The sequence below is a fragment of the Camelus ferus genome, chromosome 15 (genome assembly GCF_009834535.1).
Source record: "Camelus ferus isolate YT-003-E chromosome 15, BCGSAC_Cfer_1.0, whole genome shotgun sequence".
NCBI lineage: Eukaryota > Metazoa > Chordata > Mammalia > Artiodactyla > Camelidae > Camelus > Camelus ferus.
In genome coordinates, this window is record NC_045710.1 from 1,047,141 (window position 1) to 1,065,897 (window position 18,757).

Sequence of the window (18,757 nt, forward strand, 5' to 3'; positions counted from 1 at the left end):
TGCAAGTGCACGTGGGCTGGGCACGAGGGGCCGACCCCGTCTCGGTGGGACGGCTCCTCCCGGTTTCTTCCCCTCTGGGGATGTGTTGAGAACAAAGTCTGGGCCTGAGCGTCTGAGCCTGGGTGTCCTCGCACCTGCCCCTGGTGGCCCCCCCACCCGGCCACCATCCCAAGGAGCCACACGGGATGGTCCCCCTGCACCCCCGTCAGCGGCCCGTTGGCCCTTCATACACACGTGTCGCGAGAGCGCCTACGCGCGTGTTCCTTCACACGTGTCAGGTTTCTATGTATAATTTGGTGCTCCGTCCGCATTTCCAGGGCTAGGACCCCGTCCGTACACCGTGACGCATGGTTGGGGTTCGCCGTAGCTACACCCGCACGCCCAGTGCTGGTGCAGATCACGTGGCCACGAGCAACGGCTGGCACAGTCCGGCAGGAGGCCTCAGGTGTCTCCTCGCACAGGTTTTCTAACATGTTTTTCCAATGCAGATTTTAGCAGTTGTTTGGGGAAGACATATCTCTGTACAACACACGTCTCCTCTGCTCCTTGCAAGGAAGTTCCAAGCTGTTGGTCTGACGAGACGGTGCCAAGATGCCTCCGTGCCTGCCGCGCTTCCCAGCACCTCTGGGGTCCACGCTCGCTCAGGGAGCTTCCGGGTTTACAGGGGAAGGGGCAGCGGGGACGCCAGCCCAGAGGACCTGCCTCCTGTTTGTATCATCCGGGCATCATCCCTGGGGCCAGGTGCCACCAGGTGCCCCAGGTACTTGCAGATTGCATGCTGTGTTCTTGGGGTGACTCCCCACCCTGCTCTCCCCCTTGAACAGGAAGTGGTCAGAGGAGGTTAAGGACAGCGTGAGGGTGGACGGCAACGAGAAGGAAGCTGCCACACAGAGGCTGGCAGGGTGAGGGGCCAGGTGTTTCACGCGTGACTAGGCGGCTGGCGCCCAGACCAGAACACGCAGCAGGATGCCCTGGAAGCAGATTAAAACTCAGATCCCTAGACCTGGGCTGAGGGGCAGAGCCAGATTTCAGTCTTAAGTCACTCGTCTGAGTTTCCAGCTAACTGCACTGCCAGTCGGGAATGACAAATAACGATGCCATTTCAGGAGGGAGACTGCAGCCCCAGTCAGGAGCTAAATTAGGAGACAGACGGAGACAGGCCCACGGAACTGTGCGTTTTGTGCAGACACGCCTGCTCGCAGTCCCTCCCATTCCGATCCACTGAGTGCATCCCAGCACGGGTCAAATTTGGAAGTGTGCAGAGTGGCCTGGCAGGGCGTGGGTGGCGAGAGTCCCCAGCGAGGACACAGTGCCACCTAGTGGCAGCTCGCGCCAAGCTCGCTTCGCATGGTACCGGGCGCCTGGGGTCCGCGCTGGTCCAGGGACTGGGGACAAGGCCAAGCGCCGGGTGCTGCCGGGGAGCGACCCCACTCTAGAGTGCAGTTCTGAAGTGGAGACCCAGAGGCCCTGTGGAGACGTCTCTGAGCGTGGACGCGACAGGCCACAGAATCTAGATCCGTGCAGTGAATGGTTAACGTGCCTGCCCAGCGCGCCCGCCAGGGGCCCCAGACGTCTGGCAGCACCCGCACACCAGGAATTCCAGGGCGGGCTCCAGGCACACGCCGCCAGGGCTTCGGGGGAGACAGCAGGAGACGGGAGGCCCAGGGTTTTATCAGGACATCCACCCAAGAGGGACCTCCTCCAGGAGAACATCACTGCTGAAAATGGCTACATAAGTAGGAGTTCCCGGTGGGGAGGGGTTGTCAAGAGACCTGGTGGTGTGACTGTCCGCGGCGAGAACAGGAAATTCCAGCGCATGCGGGGACACGCTGCTCAGATGCCTGCTCACAGCCAGGCGGGCCGCGAACCGGGAGCAAAGGGCCCCGACGTGAAGGACCTGTGACCGCTCCCCTCCCGGGGACACACGTCCAGGTGCCGACAGCCGTTTGAGGCGGGTTTCGCTGTCACGATGCCTTGTTTGCTTCACTGGTTTCCGTTTCACCAGTGCCGTCGTGACCCTCCCAGTAACAACGCGCAGCGCGCCGCACGGCACACGGACGCTGCCCTCCACGTGTGGACGCCATGGAGTGTCCAGCTGGCTCTGGGTGATGGACAGGGTCTGCAGACATTGACAAACTGGCACTAACACCCAGAAGACATGCCACACGCGCGGGAGCAGCCAGTTTTGTGTTTGCTTCCTGGGGAATTAGGGTTTCAAGAGGGGCCCGGGCAGATGTTTTGGGGGCACAGGGTGTCCTCTGTCCCCCAGGGAATTCCCACCTCTGATTATTCATCCAATCTTCTCCTAACTCAGTGTGACCGGGTGTCCTTGTGGCCCCTTCTCAGTCCAGGATACGAATTTGGAGTTTTTCCCCCAAATATCCTGTTTCTCCCAAAATATGTTCTGTGTCAAAAGCACACCCTGAGCCTTGCAGAGAGGGCAGCAAGGGCAAGAGCCTCTGTGCTCAGCCGTCGGGGCCTTCAGGGCAGACGGGGCCTCTCCCAGCTGTCGGTGTTAATTAGCAGGGGGCTGCGGATAAGACAGCAGAGTAAGCAGGCGTTGAAATCACTCACTTTGTTTCTCCTGCTTGTTTCCCACTCAGTGAAGGGCGTTTTGACAGCATCATGGGTGAGTTAGGCCTTTGTGAGCGTCTGGGGTCCTGGTGGTCAGGTACCACCGGATTGCTGGCATCTCTCCCCTGCCAGCAGGGGAGACCCAGGGGCTCCTGCAGCGGTCCTGGTAAGGGCTTCAGGAGGGCAGCGGGGTGTGGCTGGGGGTCTGTGCGATGTCCAGGGCGCAGCTCAGAACTGGGCTGGCAAAGGTGGGAGCCCCCAGCCACATGTGGGGGTCACATTTCGACTGTATCAACTGAAATCAAGCCTCTTTAAACCGTCAGCCCCGGGCTGGCCGTGGGGGCTGAGCTTCAGCCTCGGACGTGCGGTGACCAGGGGGCTGCACAGAGGACCGCGGTGCCCAGCACGTGCTCTGTGACAGGGCAGGACAGGGCGGGGCTGCCGGGAGGCCCCTGAGGGGTGTCTCCAGAGGAAGCAGCCTGCCCCCTGGGGCCCGAGCGTTTTCTAGTTTGGAGGGAGGGTCTGCCCACGGAGGGAGTTCAAGGAGGAGCTGACAGCAGTGGGCGGACGTGGTGAACCGGTCCTCACGTCCAAGCCTCTGACCAAGCACAGCGCAGGCGTGGTGGCCTCACGGGCACTCTCGGCGGCCTGTGGGGTCCCTGGGGTGTCTCACCCCATCTCGCTAGCGTCACGGAGGCTGATGATGCACCAGGTGACACCGTCCGCGGGGCCAGCACGCAGGGCTCTGGCCTCTCAGTTCTCAGGGTGTTTCCTCTGACTCCTTGCTGCTCAGAGGGGACAGGACGGAGGACGAGGTGGGGCAGGGGCAGGCCTGGATAGAAGGCCACAGGGGCAGGGCCAGTGCCCAGGGAGGACGCTGAGCCGGGAGGGGTGACTTCACAACGCAGGCTCAGGGCAGGCGCTGCCTCCGAGCACAGCTGGCCGGGGACACACCTTCGGAGACAGTCCTGTTCCAGCATTTCTCGGACAGGAATGGGGCCAGAGCACGAGGGTCACAAGACACGTCCCCGGGATGGTGTGGGCAGGAAGGAGCCGGGAAGGAGGAGGTCCTCGCTGTCCACTCAGGGGCGTAGGGAAGTGACTCTCAGCTGCCTGGGTCTCCCGTGAGCGCGCCGGGCGGGCGAGGAGGATGCTCCCACCGCAGCGAGGGGGCTCCTCTCTGTCCCTCACGTCTCTGAGGCCCCCGTGACTGGACTGCAGGGCTGGGGAGGCCAGGCCACAGGAGGCGCCCCCCCGAATGCCGTCCTGGTGATGGGGGTGCTGGGGTCAGTGAGGGACTTGTGAGTGGCAGTCAGCGCTTCTCAGTGATGAGTTTCTGTTTTCCTCTTAATTTCACCACTGGTTTTGCTAGAACCAGAGCATTTACGCCTTAGGAAACCATTGCTAGAGCTGAAAGCAGAAAGAGGCTTTGAGTTTCAAAGGCTTTGAGATTGGGAGCTGCCAGAGGCAGAAGTCAGCCAGCGCACAGGCCGTGGGTGTGGAAGGAGAGTCCCTGGAAGGGGAAGGAAGAGCACAGAGAGCCGAGAGCTGCTGGTCCGAGAGGAGGCCCCCGACACGCTGGGGGTGACAGGCCCCCACCCCTCCGGCCCGCGAGCAGCCCGGCAGAGGGAAGAAGCCCCACCGCCTTGGCCGAAGGCCTGGCGCGGTCGGAGGCTGGGGACCAGTGGCCGGAGAGGCCTGGCGGCCCCAGGAAAACACAGGCCAGTGGTGTGGGCGGGTGACCAGACGGGACAGGCTCAGGAGGCCTCTGGGGCTGCCCGCGCACCAGGACGGACCACCTGGGTAGATGCGGGCGCCCAGATGCCCTAGGCCCCGGACCAGGTTCTTGTCCGCAGCTGGGGCAGGACAGGGGTCAGCGCAGCCACAGAAAATGGGCGGACTTTGTGTCTGTTACCGGCCGTCACATTTTAGAAACTGCCGTGTTCCTGAAAACCTACTGTTTGCTCATGAATTGAGGGTGACGTTGTGCTGCTCAGGAGTGACTGGAGGCGGCAAACCCGGAGCGTCTCAGCTGCGCACACGCATGTGTGTGTCTGTGTGTGTGTTGTGTGTGTGTGTCTGTGCGTGTGTTGTGTGTGTGTGTCTGTGCGTGTGTTGTGTGTGTGTGTCTGTGTTTGTGTGTGTCTGTCTGTGTGTCCATGTGTTGTATGTGTGTTGTGTTTGTCGTGTGTGTCTGTGTGCCCGTGTGTGTAATGGAGATTACATCACATTCTGGACCGGAAAGCTCTGAAGAGTTCAGTCTCTCGTTTGCTCCTGTTGTTAATTTTTTGTTTGCATGTTGCTCTTTCCTGTAAAATCACGGCCGGCTAAGCTTCTCAGGGCAGAGGCTGTAGTAAGAGATTTATTTCTCCAAAGACCCCTGCCCTGTGGCTAAAACGGGATACTTGTGGGAGGCGGAGCTCGGGGCCACCCCGGGGTCCCAGTGTGGTGCCCACGCTGGGTCAAGCCTGTCCTGCAGGAGGGGCGCGTGTGACGGGGCGGTCGCGCCCGCGATTCGGGGCCAGTGCATAGAACAGCCCTGGGTGGGCGCAGCGAGCCTGCCTGCCTGCCTGGTAGAGGGGGCCACGAGAGCAGCCCCGAGAGGCACCGCAGCCAGGAGCAGCACGAACATGGGCCTGGGGCCTGGCAGCTCCAGGAACTGAACCCTGCCAAGACTCCGGCTGAGCTTTGAGGGGGCCACAGGCTCAGCTGGGGAGGCGCCTGCAGAAACCTTGGTTCCAGGCAGTGGGGCCCGAGCAGCGGCCTGGAGGCCGGGCCGGGCTTCCCATTTGCAGAATCCAAGAGCGGCTGAGTGTCGCTTCAAGCCCCTGCGTGCTTGGTTCTTTAGAGACCTGGTGAGACGCTGTCCAGGAGACCGGGCGGGGGGCGCTCAGCCCAGGCCGCGGGCGCGGGGGAGGCTGGGTGGGCTGGTGTCCCCTCTGCCGGCTGTGCCCAGACTCGGGGCGGACGGGGAGCTGGACGCGCCTGCTCCAGGAGGAGAGAGTCTGCAAACGTCACCCGGGGGGTGCTCCCCGGCAGGGCTGCGGGCAGCCGTGGCAGTCTCAGCCCGGCGGGCCCGCCGCTGTGAGCCAGCTCTCGCAGGCCCCATGGGACTCGCAGTCTGGGACAGGTGATGGGTCTGCGTTTTCCCTCCCTCCTGCTTCCCGACAAATACTGAACTTTGGAGTTTAGTCAAAGAGCTGGGATGTCCAAGGTGCTGGAGGGGGGTCCCCTGAGCCCTATCCTCTCCTGCGGATCCCAGAGAAGCCACGGGTGTGGGTGTTCCTCTCAGGTTGTGCAGGGAAGGAGGGCGTTTCCAATGCGCTTTTGGCAGACAGAAGCCAGCAGCTGGAGGAGGGCCCTGGCCACGCCTCCTGTTCCCTCCGACCTGCCCCCTGGCAGCAGAAGCGGGGGGTTGGGGCCCAGGGAGGGCAGGAGGGGTGCAGGCTGTCCCAGCAGGAGAGTCGAGTGTCCCGGGACAGGAGAAGAGCTGGGGCGGCGGGCACCGGCTGGTCTGCAGCTGGGACCAGGCTCCCGGGCTGGAATCTGGGTTATATCACTCTTGAGTGAAAATGGCTGGGCTGCCTCGGTATCTTCCGTCCACACACGTGGCTTGGTGAGTGGCCGTGGTTGCAGCCTGAGAGGGAGCAGAAGGCAGACAGGGACCTGTCCGGGGAGGCCCAGGGTGGCGGGCGCTCCTCCTGGGGTGGCTGGGTGGGGAGAGGCCTGCCCACGTCCTCCCTCTCCTTGGCGTCCATCCCACAGGAGCTGGGGCAGGTTGGTCACACGCCCTCAGTGGCCACGTTTCTTCAATGCTTGCCCTGTGACAGTCCTGTGCTCAGTCTTGCAGGCATCCAGACAGACAGACTGAGATGCAGGCCATCTGTGCACGAGGCAGTCCCTGGTTGAATCCTGACTTTCTCCGTGCTGGCTGGCTGCATTAGTGTTCTCATCTCTAAGATGGGAACGACGTGGACCTCAAGGTGCTGTGGTCACCTGTGTACCAGATTTTGGTAAAAACTATGGCTTCTCGACATCACGGAGGGTCAGGTGCATAAATGAAGGCTTCCCCTTCTCCCTGGGCTCGGGAGGAACGCATCGCCCGGCACTTCGGGTGGACACGTTCCCCAGCATCCCACGTGGGCTGCATCTCCCAGCGTCTCTTGCACTCGGCGATGCTGTGGACTGGGCTCCCCCTGGGATGTGAGGGGGTGGTACCAGCCCCGTCCCCAGCTGGATGCTGCAGCCTCCTTTCCTCGCTCTGCTGTGGGGTGAAGACAAACCTCGGAGGCCTCCTGTCCTGCCCGCTCATCCAGGGCTGGCTCCAGTCCGAGTGTCGTTAAGGCAGTGAGCACATCCCAGCTCATGCTCACATTAACGAGACGACTGATTAAGAAAACAACTCGTGGTCAGTACTCAGTACGGTGATGTCTTGACTACCGTTTTCCTGGGAAGTATCAAGCAATGTCCACGTTCTAGGACGGGCAGCCTCCCATTTACAGAGGACTGGAGTGAAACTGGAAATAAATAGGTTAGGTCACGCGGTCCTGGCGGAAGAAGTGTAAGGAGGTCTGGGAGGTAATTTTTAAAAAGTTTACTTGGTGGCGCCCACTGAGAGATGGCGTTCTTCTGAGATCACTTACTTATTTACCCATTAGGGTTAGAATCATGCCTTTAATTTTGGAGGATCTTCCTAATCTTACTTAGAGTGGGGTAGGAATGAGGTGACGGCGAGTTACGATCGGCACGCTTGCACGTGAAGAAGCTCAGCAGGTAAGAACCCACCCCCGTCCCCCGCCCCGCCTCTGCCGGCCCCACGGCGAGCACCAGTCCCGACGCCATCGCCCCCCAGTCAGGTGAGGCCCCGGTGGAGCGTCCTCCTTCCTCTCTCCCTGTCCCTGTGCCTGACACCTCTGACCCTGGCCCTGGGCTCTCGGGTCACTGGGCCCTCAGGCACCTGCTGAAGCTCCCCTGTCTCTCCTGAGATTTCAGTGCCTCGGTCGGCATCTGGTGGACACACAGCTGCTCCCAGTCTTAGACACAGCTCTGACCAACTTACTAAAAAATGCCCCGAGTCACTGGTGCAGGAAAACACTCCCTAGAGGCTACAAGTGTGGGCACGAGTGAGGCGTGTGGGTGCTCGGGAGCTAAGACGTGGTCCCATCCACGCAGGCACTCAGATCAGAGCCAGGGTTCCTGCAGTGACGCAGTCGTGGGACGTGAAGGGAAGGGACTGCCCATGCAGAGAGAGGAGTCAGGGCCATTTCACCAAGTTGGCAAAACCATCAGTGCTGAGAAGAGGCAGGATGGCTCGGAGGAGGGTGCCTTGGCTCTAAGGACGGGGCCCTGGCTTGGGGGAGGGGGCCCTGGCTCGGAGGAGTTGGGCTGCCTGAGTTTGAACCCTGGCTCTGTCACTTACAAACTCCATGAACCTGGACAGCATGTCACTTCTCTTTGACTTAAATCCTAATCTTTTAAACAGGAGTCATGAGGGTACCTATTTCATCGGATTGTTTGAAGCTAAGGACAGAGGTGCTCGGCGCTCAGGCAGCCCTGATCTCATCAAGCAGCATTATCTGGAGGATGAGGGGGCACTTCTGGGCAGGTAAGGGCGTGGAGAAGGATGCTCTGGGCAACAGGAGGCGCAGAGGCCTGGGCTGCTCTGATGGGTACCGAATTCTGCAGAAGCCTTGCTGTGGCAGCTCCGGAAGGCTAGCTCAGAGGACGGGGTGCTGGCCCCCGGGCAGGAGCAGGCCAGGTCAGGAAGCATGGGTGCCCAACCGGCACTCAGATGTGACTTCCCAGTCAGTGAAGCCCTTCCCGCCTCTCTGCTCTCCTGCTACCCTGGACCCTGCTCTCAGCGTCCACTCCACCACTGGTGCCCCCGAGTCTGCATCTTTCCCTGTGTGTCCTGCAGCAAGGCCACACTCTGTTTCTCTTTTCTGCCCCTGATGACCGATGCACCCAGGTGCCTCCCGGCGGGCGCCCAGTGTACAGTCACTTGTCTGCTGTGGGCCCGCATCTCCGGCCCCCACCTCACTCAGCTGCATCCTCTTTCTCGTGCTCCTAAAGGAAGCTGTCCGCTACCCCTGAGCACTTGCCGGCGATGCCCACTCACAGGTGTTGCCTCCCATCTCACCCGCGGGTTCTGACCCAGCCAGTTCTGACCGTAAAGTCTTTTCCTACGTCCTTACAGCATCTCTGCTCAGGAACAGCACCCCCCACCCTGCCCCGTCCCTACAGGGATGAATGTGAAATGGGAGGAAATGATTGTGCAGCAAACGGGGCGCTCGGAGAGTGTGCCACCTCTGTGTCCTTGTGCTTGAACACCTGTGTGGTGGCCTCCCCAGGAGGACATCGGGGTGAGCAGGCTTCCCGGGACCCGGAAGCCGCGGCAGGGGCTCCCCGTCACCTTCTGTATCACTAGGTTGTCACAGCTTCCGGGAAAAGGGCAATAAACAGGCACCTGTTCCGTCTGGTCTTTCTTCTGAGTCTGAAAGCTGCTCTGTTTTCAGGTCGTGTGTGATGCACAAGGAGCCTCACCTCAGCGCCTCACCTGGGGGCTCACCAGGGCCTTGAAGTCTGGACAACCACCTGCCAGCTCTGGGTGGACGGCTGGGCCCTGGGCCCCCCAGGGGGATGAGCCAGTCGCAGACGGACAGGTGCCCTGTGACCCACTCCCGTGAGGCCCCGAGAGTTGGAGCCACTGGACGGCGGGCCCGGGGCCGGGAGCTAGCGCTGGGGGGCAGAGCTGCGCTGGGCCGGTGAGAACTCTGGGGAGGCTGGTCTGATGTCCGCTGGATGGTGCGTGGGTGCTGATCGGCCCTGCGCTGGACGTGAAAGTGCTTAAATGGTACATTCGGTGTTCCGTGTGTCTACACAACTGTAAGAAGGTAGGTCCAGGCTCTCAGGGTCCTGTCCTCCCCTCTCACCCCCGTCCCCGCCCTGGGTCTCTTCACACGGTCACACCCAGGACGGAGGCCGCCGGTCACCGGGCTCCAGGGAGGTCTGAACACTTTCCACACAACATCCCCACCCCCGCCCCCGCTCAGAGCGCCGAGGCGGGGGCTCAGATGGCTGCGACACGACACGCTCTCGCAGCAAAGTATCAAAGATCTGCACTCTGCCGCTCAGTCAGGGCCCCATGGGGACGGAGCCACTTCTGAGTTGCTCCGAGGCTCCGCCCTCCAGCTCTGGGCCCCGTGGAGCCTGGTGTCCCCGCCCGGAGCCCCGGCCTCCCCGCCCCGCGCAGACCGGGTGGGCGCGGCCGGCTGGCTTGTCCGGTAAGCCCTGGACTCGGGGCGCCTCCCGGGACCCCCTCGACGCCCTGGGTGAGCTGTCTGCAGAGCACAGGGCTCATCACGGGGGTTCCAGAGCAGAGAGGCTCTGTCCGAGTCAGCGAGCCACCAGCTGTCTTCACCAGGTGCACCTGCGCCCTGAGGTCCCTCCAGCTGTCTAGACGAGGCTGCGTGTGAGTCAACTCCCTCTCCAGCCAGAGGCCCCAGGAAGGTGGGTCCCTCCGGGGACAGAGACAGGAAGGCCAGACACCCGGGAGAGGCTGCACCGGGGCCCTAAGTTTGGCACCTGGGTGTTAGCCAGAGGGTGGGCGGGGGCGGGGGGAGGGCGGGGGCGTGGCCGAGGTGGCGGCGGCCCTGCCCACAGCGACTCCGGGGGGTCAGGGGCCTCTGTCCTCGCGAGGCCGCAGGACGCGCCGAGTGGCCCGCCCGCGGAAGGGGTCCGGCCCGCCCGCGTAAGGGGTCCCGCCTGCCCGCGGCTCCTAGCAGTCCATCACTCTCCTGACCTACGCGGCGAAGGTCCGGGGCCGCGGCGGACGCCACACCTCCAGCGTTCCGCGCACGCCCGGCTCCCGCGCGGTTTCGGGAACCCAGGGGCGCTCAGCTTTACTCGGAGAAGTGGACCCATTTCCACGTGCCTCGGCTCAGCAGCACGTGCACGCCCTTACTCAAGGGTCATGTGGGCAGGGTGCACCGTCGTCTGAAAGCTTCATGGACCGCGGAAGAGTTAGGGAAGCCGGAGCTTTCTGGAGGGCATTTGGGCCGCCCTATCAGAATTTGGAAACAAGCGTTTTTGCTTCTGGGTCTGTATCCTGAGGGTCCGCTGCCCAGGGACGAGCAGGTGTCTGCGGAAGGGAGCTCCCTGTCCGGCCCTGGGCGGCACTGCATCTAGAACGGAGACCAGACCCTGTGACCTGGGAAGCAGGGGGGCTCTGAGTGGAAGGAGATGTTTAGCCGAGCACGGACCTGCCTGCTGCCAGCTGGGCCAGGGGAATTCTGCTGAAGGCACTACACCGTGTCCTATGCAGGTACCTACGACACACTGAGGCCTGTTTGCATTAAAAGGGAAAAGCGGGTGTGGGGTAGGGGTTGGGGCCTCTGTTCCCCCCGGACACATTCAGCAGGGCTGGGTGCCTCTCTGTCAAGGGAACTTCCTGCGAAGCGGGGACCCCCGCTTGGAAAGACTCCGGGAAAGACGTTCGTCCCTTCCTAGGCCCGCTTGTCCCGTCTGAGTTTGCTACCTGGGCAAGAACTTCTTTTACACTAAAACAAACCTTCCCACAAATGCTGGGACCCGTGGTCACCTGTCACTCCTCCCAGCTCATCCCGTGCTCAGCACGGCTCTGCAGGTTGAGGCAGGTGCACAGTGTTTATGCGGAAGGCGGAGGTCGGAGAGGTCCAGCTCGAGCCCCAAGGGGCTGCGTCGTGCGTGTGACGCTGTGTCCCCCCCACCCCACCCCAGGAAGCAGGGCACCTCTGTGCTTTGTCCACACCCGCGGTCCTCACTCCTACAGGGGCCACTCTATTCAACAGGACAGGCCTGTCTGGTAGGCAGTGTGACCCCCACGTTCCTCTTTAAGTTAAGTGATGACAATGGATGGAGTCGACTGGTTCTCTGGGAGGCTTTCTGGTGTCCCTTACGAGGCCCTGAGCCCAGTTCCACCCACCTTCCTCGAGGGGGCCCTGCCTGCAGTCTTCAGCCGAAACGAGAAACCAAGTCCACAGACGCCCTTGCGTGCGCACGTGTGCGAAGCGCAACCTCTCTCCCTGCGGATCCTGATCGAAGCCACTGGAAACCCGCCCCGCGCACAGCCGGGCCAGGGCGAGTCTGTGCCTTCCCAAATCGATGTGCGCCCCCCTCTTTCCCCAGACCTCACAGATGTCACGCGCTTGGCGCCGCGGGTTCCGGCATTCTCTCTCTCGACCCGGGGATCGCTTGGGAGCCCGGGCAGGCGGTACTCACCTCCGGTGCGTGAGGAAGCTGCCGCTGACGTGCCCGGACCCGTCGCATCCCGGCGTGGGGCAGGACATGCCCTCCGTCTTGACCGACTTCCAGGAGAACTGGGAGCCGTTGAGGTACCCGTCCTTCTGCCTCTTGGCCGCCAGCGGGCACCCGGACGCGCTGCGATGGGAGGCGTACTTGCCGGTGATGTGGCCCTGGCCGTCACACCCGGGGACGGGGCACCTGGGCAGACAGAGAGACGCACGTGACTGCCTTGCTGCCGCGTACCGGCGGCCTCTGCGGCAAAGTCGTGGGGAACCCGGCATCGTCTGCTCCGGCAGGAGGGAAAGACGGAAAAAAGAAAACCCGCTGAAATTCGCCACCTAGTGGAGCCGTGAAGTAGTTCGCCCTCCCAGACCTGGACCCGCCGGTGTCCCGCAGCAGAACGTCCACACAGTGAGCGCCGAGGACGCCGGCCGGTGGAGAAAGGAACCCGCTGTCGACGCAAGTGAGACGCAGGCGTCTGTTTCAAAGACACCACTTTTGGGCAGTCACAGTCTTTATGGAGGAAACATGCAAAGTCAGTGGGAAACTGGAGGATTATTTTTAGTAGATTATTTTATAAGCCTGTGTTCTTCTCAAGGGCTGTTTGTTGGGCTGTGTTTTCTGAGACCAGAGGACACCCTTCCAGCTGGAAAGGACTTTACGCAGCAGAGACGACATTTAGCTAAGACCTCGCCAGCACTTTTTTTTAATAAATGGGAACATCACTGGCTGCAGCTGAAGGTCGACAGGAGGCGAGTCAGCTCGCGCACCTGAAACTTCCTGTCGCGAGTGTGGCAGGGGGCTGACTCACCGCGAGACCGCAATCATGTTTGTATTTTAATTGCCGTTTTCACTGTAATCAGAATTTTTCTCCAGAGACACTGAGTGAGATTAAAATTTCAGGAAGCCGGCAACAGGTTTATCTCACAGATTCTTGAGAGCCAGGCTCACTGGGCAGGGGTTTGGGGCAAGCACCTGGGGGGAGAGTGGGAGGCTGGTTTCTCCCCAGGTGACGGTCTCCGTCCCGCCTTAGCGGGAGGCAGAGCATGTGCTGCTGAGTGACTCTCATGAGCCAGGACGTCAGGGAAATGTTCACTTTCAGTGCTGTGCTGCCACGAATCTGCCTTTCCTCGTAAATTAAGCTGCTTTTTCCACCAAGGGGTAGAGGGAGCTTTCTCATCACTCGGTTACTGGAACACTGGCTGGGGGGACACTGGGTCATCACCTCACCTGCTATTCAGGGGATGCTTTTGGCCAGGTGGCAGGTGAACCCTGGTCTCAGCTCAGGCGCTGTGACCTCGCAGCTGACGGAGCTCTCCCAGCCTGACCCCCGCCCCCCCCGCCCCTCCTGCAGCCCTGCCCACTCCCGCTCCACGCCCCAGGCCGCGCACCTGATGGGCTCCTGGTCTTCCTTGTCCTCCTTGCTCTGCGCTATCCTGATGCCGCTCTTCTTGGCTCTCGGGCAACCTGAAAGGCTGAGGAAGAGACAGGGTTTCAGAGTGCACCCCGCACTGTGCTCCCTGGAGGCTTCCCCCCGTGTCGCCATCGGTGCCACTTCCACTCAGCTCCCTCCAGAGGTCGGTGCTTCCTGGAGGAAAATGCAATCCCGAGGGGGAAGCCCCTCTGTGCACCCTCCACCTTCACACCCTGTCGGTCCCCTGCGAGGGCACCCAGGTCCAGCAGAGAAACAGCCCCATGTAGAAACGGAGGCCTTGGGAGTCGCCGGAGAGGCTGGGCTGCCTTGCTGAGGGAGGGGGTGCTCCCTGCACAGAAGGGGCGACAGTAAGGAGCCCCCCATTCTTTCTCGGGGGCCGTGCCTGCCCCCAGATTCCAGAGCCCTTCTGTCTTGGGAGGGACTGTACGCTGGTCATTGTCCTGATTTATGTGACGCACAGCCTCCTGTGTCCCTGCAGGCGATGCCGTGGAATTTGAACATGCTTATTTTATTTAATTTTGAAATATTTGGAAATAGGAGTCACGTTATCTAAAGGGCATTCTCCAGCTGGAATGTGTTTATATATACACATACACATGAGTATTTTTTCTGTTCAGCAACAGCTAGCAGTAAGCTAGTAGGCTGTGCGATGTCAGAATATACAGAATGAACGGGTCTCTCTGCACAGAACTAAAGAACCAGGTGCGGGACCCTCACAGATGCCTGGAGACACGTGGAGGGGAGGCCTGCGTGGGCTCCTGGTGGTGGGAGCCCACGTGGTGGGACGTCACTGCTCTGCGTCACAGTCCCGAGTGTCCAAACATGTTTCCCAATCAGGTCTGGCTTCTCTCTGAGCGTCCTGGTCCTCGGGCGGAGGGCCGGCTGTCCTAAGAGGGGACGGTCCCCATCACCCCATCACTACCATTTCCTTAGCGTTTCCCCAAGGTTGTGGCCTGGCTCCCCTCGTGGAAGGCCGCTCTTCGCGGGCGGAGGTGGGTGCAGGGGCCTGGCGCCCTGGTGCCTGAGCCCTGGGGCTGGGGTGTCGGGCCCCATGGTCGGGCCCCCCTGTGTCCACCTCACCTGTTCCACCTCCCCTCGCACGCTACCTGTCTCCCTCCGCTGCTTCCCGGTCACCTTTTATTGGTGACAGAAGACACAGGGCGTGCCTTGTTCACTCGCCCCTCCCTTTCATGATAAAAGTTTGGAAAGTGGGGGCTGTGCTTCCCTGCTCTGTCTCCGCAGCCCGCTGGCCCCACTGCGGTCACTCATGAGGACGGCTGTGCCCAGTTCGTTGTGGCGTTGGGCGGGGGCTGCGTCTCCGCACGGCGTGACGGCTGCCGTCCTGGGACTTCCTGCTGGAGCCGTCCGGCCTCGCCCCGGGCCCGCGCTCTGTGAAGCCTGCAGGTTGGTCTCCGTGCTCTGCCTGCCTCCCCCGCCTCCCCGAGTCCTCGGCTGGGCCCCCCGGGACCTGACTCGACTCCGAGGAAACCACGGCCCCGACCCAGGGCTGTGCTGCGATTCTGGAATCCTCTCCTAGAGTGAGGACTCTGCAGCCAGCGCTCAAGGGACGTGGGTCGGAGGGGCACTGCCATCCCCTGTGGGGGCTTGGGGTGCTGGCCCCCGCCCCCCGAGAAGCCGTGCGTGGGGGGTGGGCACCACGGACGAGGCCCCTCATGCCCGGGTCCTCTCCCTGCCCCGGCACCAGCTTTCAGTGAAATTCCTGTCCCCGCGCAGCCCTGGCCTGGGGTCCCCATCACCACTGACGTCCCCACAGATCCAGGGCTGCGGGGCCTTGTTCTCGCAGCAGCATTTCACTGTTGGGCGGGTGGGTTTCTGTGACCTCCTCTGGCTGATCTCATGCCTGAAGGTTCCCACCGCCAGCTGGGCACTGGAGCCTGGGAATAACGCACCTCGGGGTCCATCAGCCCTGACGTCTCTTCTGCTGAAAATATGGATGTGGTCGCCCAGCGCGGCCGATCCCGTCGAGTCAGCCCCGAGAGGGAAAGGGCCGTCTCACTGGAGGCGCGCGGGGTGAGGGCCCTCGGGCTGCGGCACCCAGGGCTCCCCCAGCCAGGGGCAGCCCACTTCCTCATCCTTGCTCTGGGTGACAGTGCCCAGGGCGTGAGCTCCACGTAAACAGGGGACACCAGGGGTCTGTGCGGTGCCGGCAGACAGGGTGCCGGGAAGCCCAGACCCTCCTCTTCCGTCTGAACTTGTGACTCCTTCTTTAGGGTTCTCAGCCCTGGTTCTTCTTGCTGCTGGAGTGACGTGGAATCCATTCTGCAGAGCCTGGGACGGTCCCCACCATGTGGCCCGTGTCTTCGCTGGGCTCCGGGAAGCTGGGTTCTCTGTATTTGGACCCGCCTTTTGTTTCTAAGAGGTGAGGTCCTCTTTCCTGTCTGCTGAATCTCCAATGAGTTCAGATAGTGCCTGTCCTGGGACTGCACCCCAGTTCTCCTCCAGACGCACCCCCTTGGTGACCTGCACGGACATTGAGAATCTCCCAGCTAATGTGTTTCAGCAGAAATTACCCCACCGTGCGGACGGCCTCCTGCCGGCACACAGCAGCCTCCCCACTTGCCTCCGTCCAGCCAGAAGCTGGGGGCTCTCGGCCTGTGCGGCGCCCTCCCGCCTCTCCTCCCCCTGGCCCTGCGTGTCACGTCCCCACTGAGGCTTCCATCTTCTAGAATCTTCTCCTGGACGCCCCCCATCCCAGCCCAGCCCCGGGCACTTTCCGACACCTCTTACATCGCAGCAGCAGGTCCTCTGCTGACCGGCCACCCTGTCACTCTCCGTGTTTCTACAGAATGACATTTAAACCCCTAAGGACTCCTGAAATCGTCCCACAAGAACCACTTCTGTACGCTTAAACCCAAGGTGCTGACCAAGCTGAATTCTGCACCGTTTGCCAAGCGGACACTGACTGCTGTGGCCGCATTAGCCTGATTCTGCCCCTTTGCCTGGAAAACCCTGCCTCCCCACGATTTCCTGGAAACTCTCGGGCGCCCTCAGTGCTCGGCCCAGACGTCACGGCCTGTCTCTGGCGTCCTCGGAGCCAAGCCCGGCTCGGCACCAAGACCTGCTCGGTCACCATGCGCGTTTTCCTGACCGCTGCCGTGTCGGTTTCCGTCTCTGTCTCTCTCGTCCACGCCTTTCCTCCGTTAGACTGTCTGTTCCCTGAAGACTGGGCCCCTCACTGTCACCACTTCTGACACATATTAAGCAGTTGACAAACATTCACTGGCTTTCCCAGAGTTCTAGGCTTCTGGGCTGAGGTTTGCAATTCTGTTCTCAACGGCTAAGTTTCCGAAATAGCAACCGCCCTGCCTGGATCATCGATGCAGGGCCACGTACATCTGCACCTTTGCTTGAAGGGGTAGAGATGTGGGGGCCCTTTCAGAAGCCTTGCCTCTCGGGTGGAAGAGCAGCCTGGGGCGGGGCAGAGTAGGCGGCAGTGAGGGCCTGGGCCCTGCGGCCTCCTGACCAGCAAGGGGGCGGCCGGTGTCCGCAGCTGAGCCCGAGGTGGACAGGAGACTGTCCAGGGGAAGAGCCCCGCGGGTGGGCTGGGCCAGCGCTCCCTGAGAAGGTTGCATGTCTGGGTTTTGTGCCTGGGATGGGAGCCCAGGGGGCCAGGCTCCTTGTGGGCATCTGTGTCTTCTCAGGCCTGTTTCCACATCTTCCCAGGACAGGGGACGGTCGGCCTCCCGGCAGCCGGGCCCCTGGGGCCCTTGCTGTGTGTCCCAGGGTGCAGCGGGCAGGCAGGCAGAGCGGGATGCTGTTCCCCGGGGGCAGGTGTTGTCAGGAGTGCAGGTGCCCCCAGAGAAACTGGGCTTGGCCGCGGGGGACGCAGGCTTTCTGCACTGTCCCGCCCCCTCACGTGTGGTTGTGGGGGTGAGGTGCACGCGCCGTGTGCTCAGGGACGCTCTGGGTGTGTCGCACCTGCTCCGTGCAGCTGTCTTCGGCTGTCACAGAACATTCCGAAGCCCTAGGGCCGTGCTGCTCTGTGGGGCTGTGAGGGACTCCTGGATGGAGGTGGGGCAGATTCGTGCGCATCACCGTTTGTGAGACCTGGGCCACTTCTGCCCTGGTGCGCCGGCTCCCGGCTCTGGGTCTGTCGCCATGTGTAGCGGGTGACGGGGTGGGAGATGCTCCTGGGCGTCCTGTGTGGGTGGGTCGTGCTGAGCCATCACCGCACCAGCAGGTGTGGAAACTGCAGGAAACAGCTGCCCAGAGAAGAGTCAGGAAAAGAAAAAAGAGGCCTGGAAACGGGGTCTTGGAGGGAGAGCTGATGAGACAGATTTCTCTGTTGTCATCTGAAGGTGAGAAGGCGGACACAGCTGGACCCCTGTCTGCCTGTGCAGTGGCCAAGGAGGTGTCACTACTGAGGACAAAGATTTTGGTGGCAGGCTTTTGATAGGACATCATAGACGGTCAGCCGCATGGAGGAAAGTGAATCAGGAGAGCTTCAGAGACGACACAGAGACAGGAAACCTCTCCACCATCACCACGCAGACAAAAGCAGACACACATCAGACCCCGTCGGGGGGACGGGTTGGGCCTCCCATCCTGTAGGGGGCCGACTGCAGGCCCCCCACGGGCCGTCGGGGCACTGGGCTCCACACGGGACCTGACACTGGCAGCGGCCACTCTGGCTGGGCTCCGTCTCTGACAGGTAGCGACCCACACAGCATCGGCTTCCTCCAGTGCAGAGAAGCGAGGCTGCCTGCTGCTCGGTGTGGCGCTGAGGCTGGTGGCGAAAGGCAGACTTCCGTAAGTTCCGGGGTGGTGCCCGGGGCGGGCTGTTCAGCTGCAGGAGGGAGTGGGGCCCTCCTGGGCCGTGGATGGAATTTGACTGTGTGCATCCGCCTGAGGGGGAGGGCGGGGGCCACGGCCACGCCGCTCACCTGGACCCGGGGGTCCCGGTGCTGCAACTCTGCTCCCCTCCGCAGCCCCAGGAGGGGCTCGGAGACCTTCGTGGGCCGCACGTCGCTGCACTGCGCTCTGGCGGACACTGCACTTGCACGAGGTGAGGGCTCTGGGCAGCTGCGTCCGGCAGGTCTGTCGGAGCTGCTTTCCGACAGCGTCTGCTCCCCTCGCGTCTCTGCGTTGCATCTGAACCGTCCTCGCGTGCTTCCAGCCTCCCCGCCAGGCCTGTGTTTGTTCTGGCCATCGGTGGTCAGTGGCCCTTAGTGTTACTGTTACAAAGAGATGACAACTTGCTGAAGGCTCAGAGGACGGTTGGCTCTCTTTTTAGCAGCAAAGCATTTTTAAATGAGGGTCTGTACGCTGCTCTCCAGACATGACGCTACTGCGCACTTAGGCCACAGCACGGTGCAAACACACTTCCACGCGCGCAGGAAACCAAGAAGTCCATGAGCCGCTGTACCTCTCCGAGGAGCGCCTGCTCCTGAGAGGTGATTCCCTGTGGTCTGCATGCCGGCGGCACCACCTCATGACCCCGGGAAG

The 18,757-nt window shown here is 62.0% G+C and overlaps 1 protein-coding gene across 1 annotated transcript in view; it reads right to left on the reverse strand.

The window, feature by feature from the left end:
- Window positions 1–18,757, reverse strand: part of MYT1L (myelin transcription factor 1 like) — a 333,949-nt gene that overhangs the window by 11,189 nt on the left and 304,003 nt on the right. Inside the window, 2 exon segments of the mRNA XM_032496947.1 lie at window positions 11,833–12,054; window positions 13,248–13,331. Of these exon segments, the coding sequence (XP_032352838.1) occupies window positions 11,833–12,054; window positions 13,248–13,331 (306 nt within the window).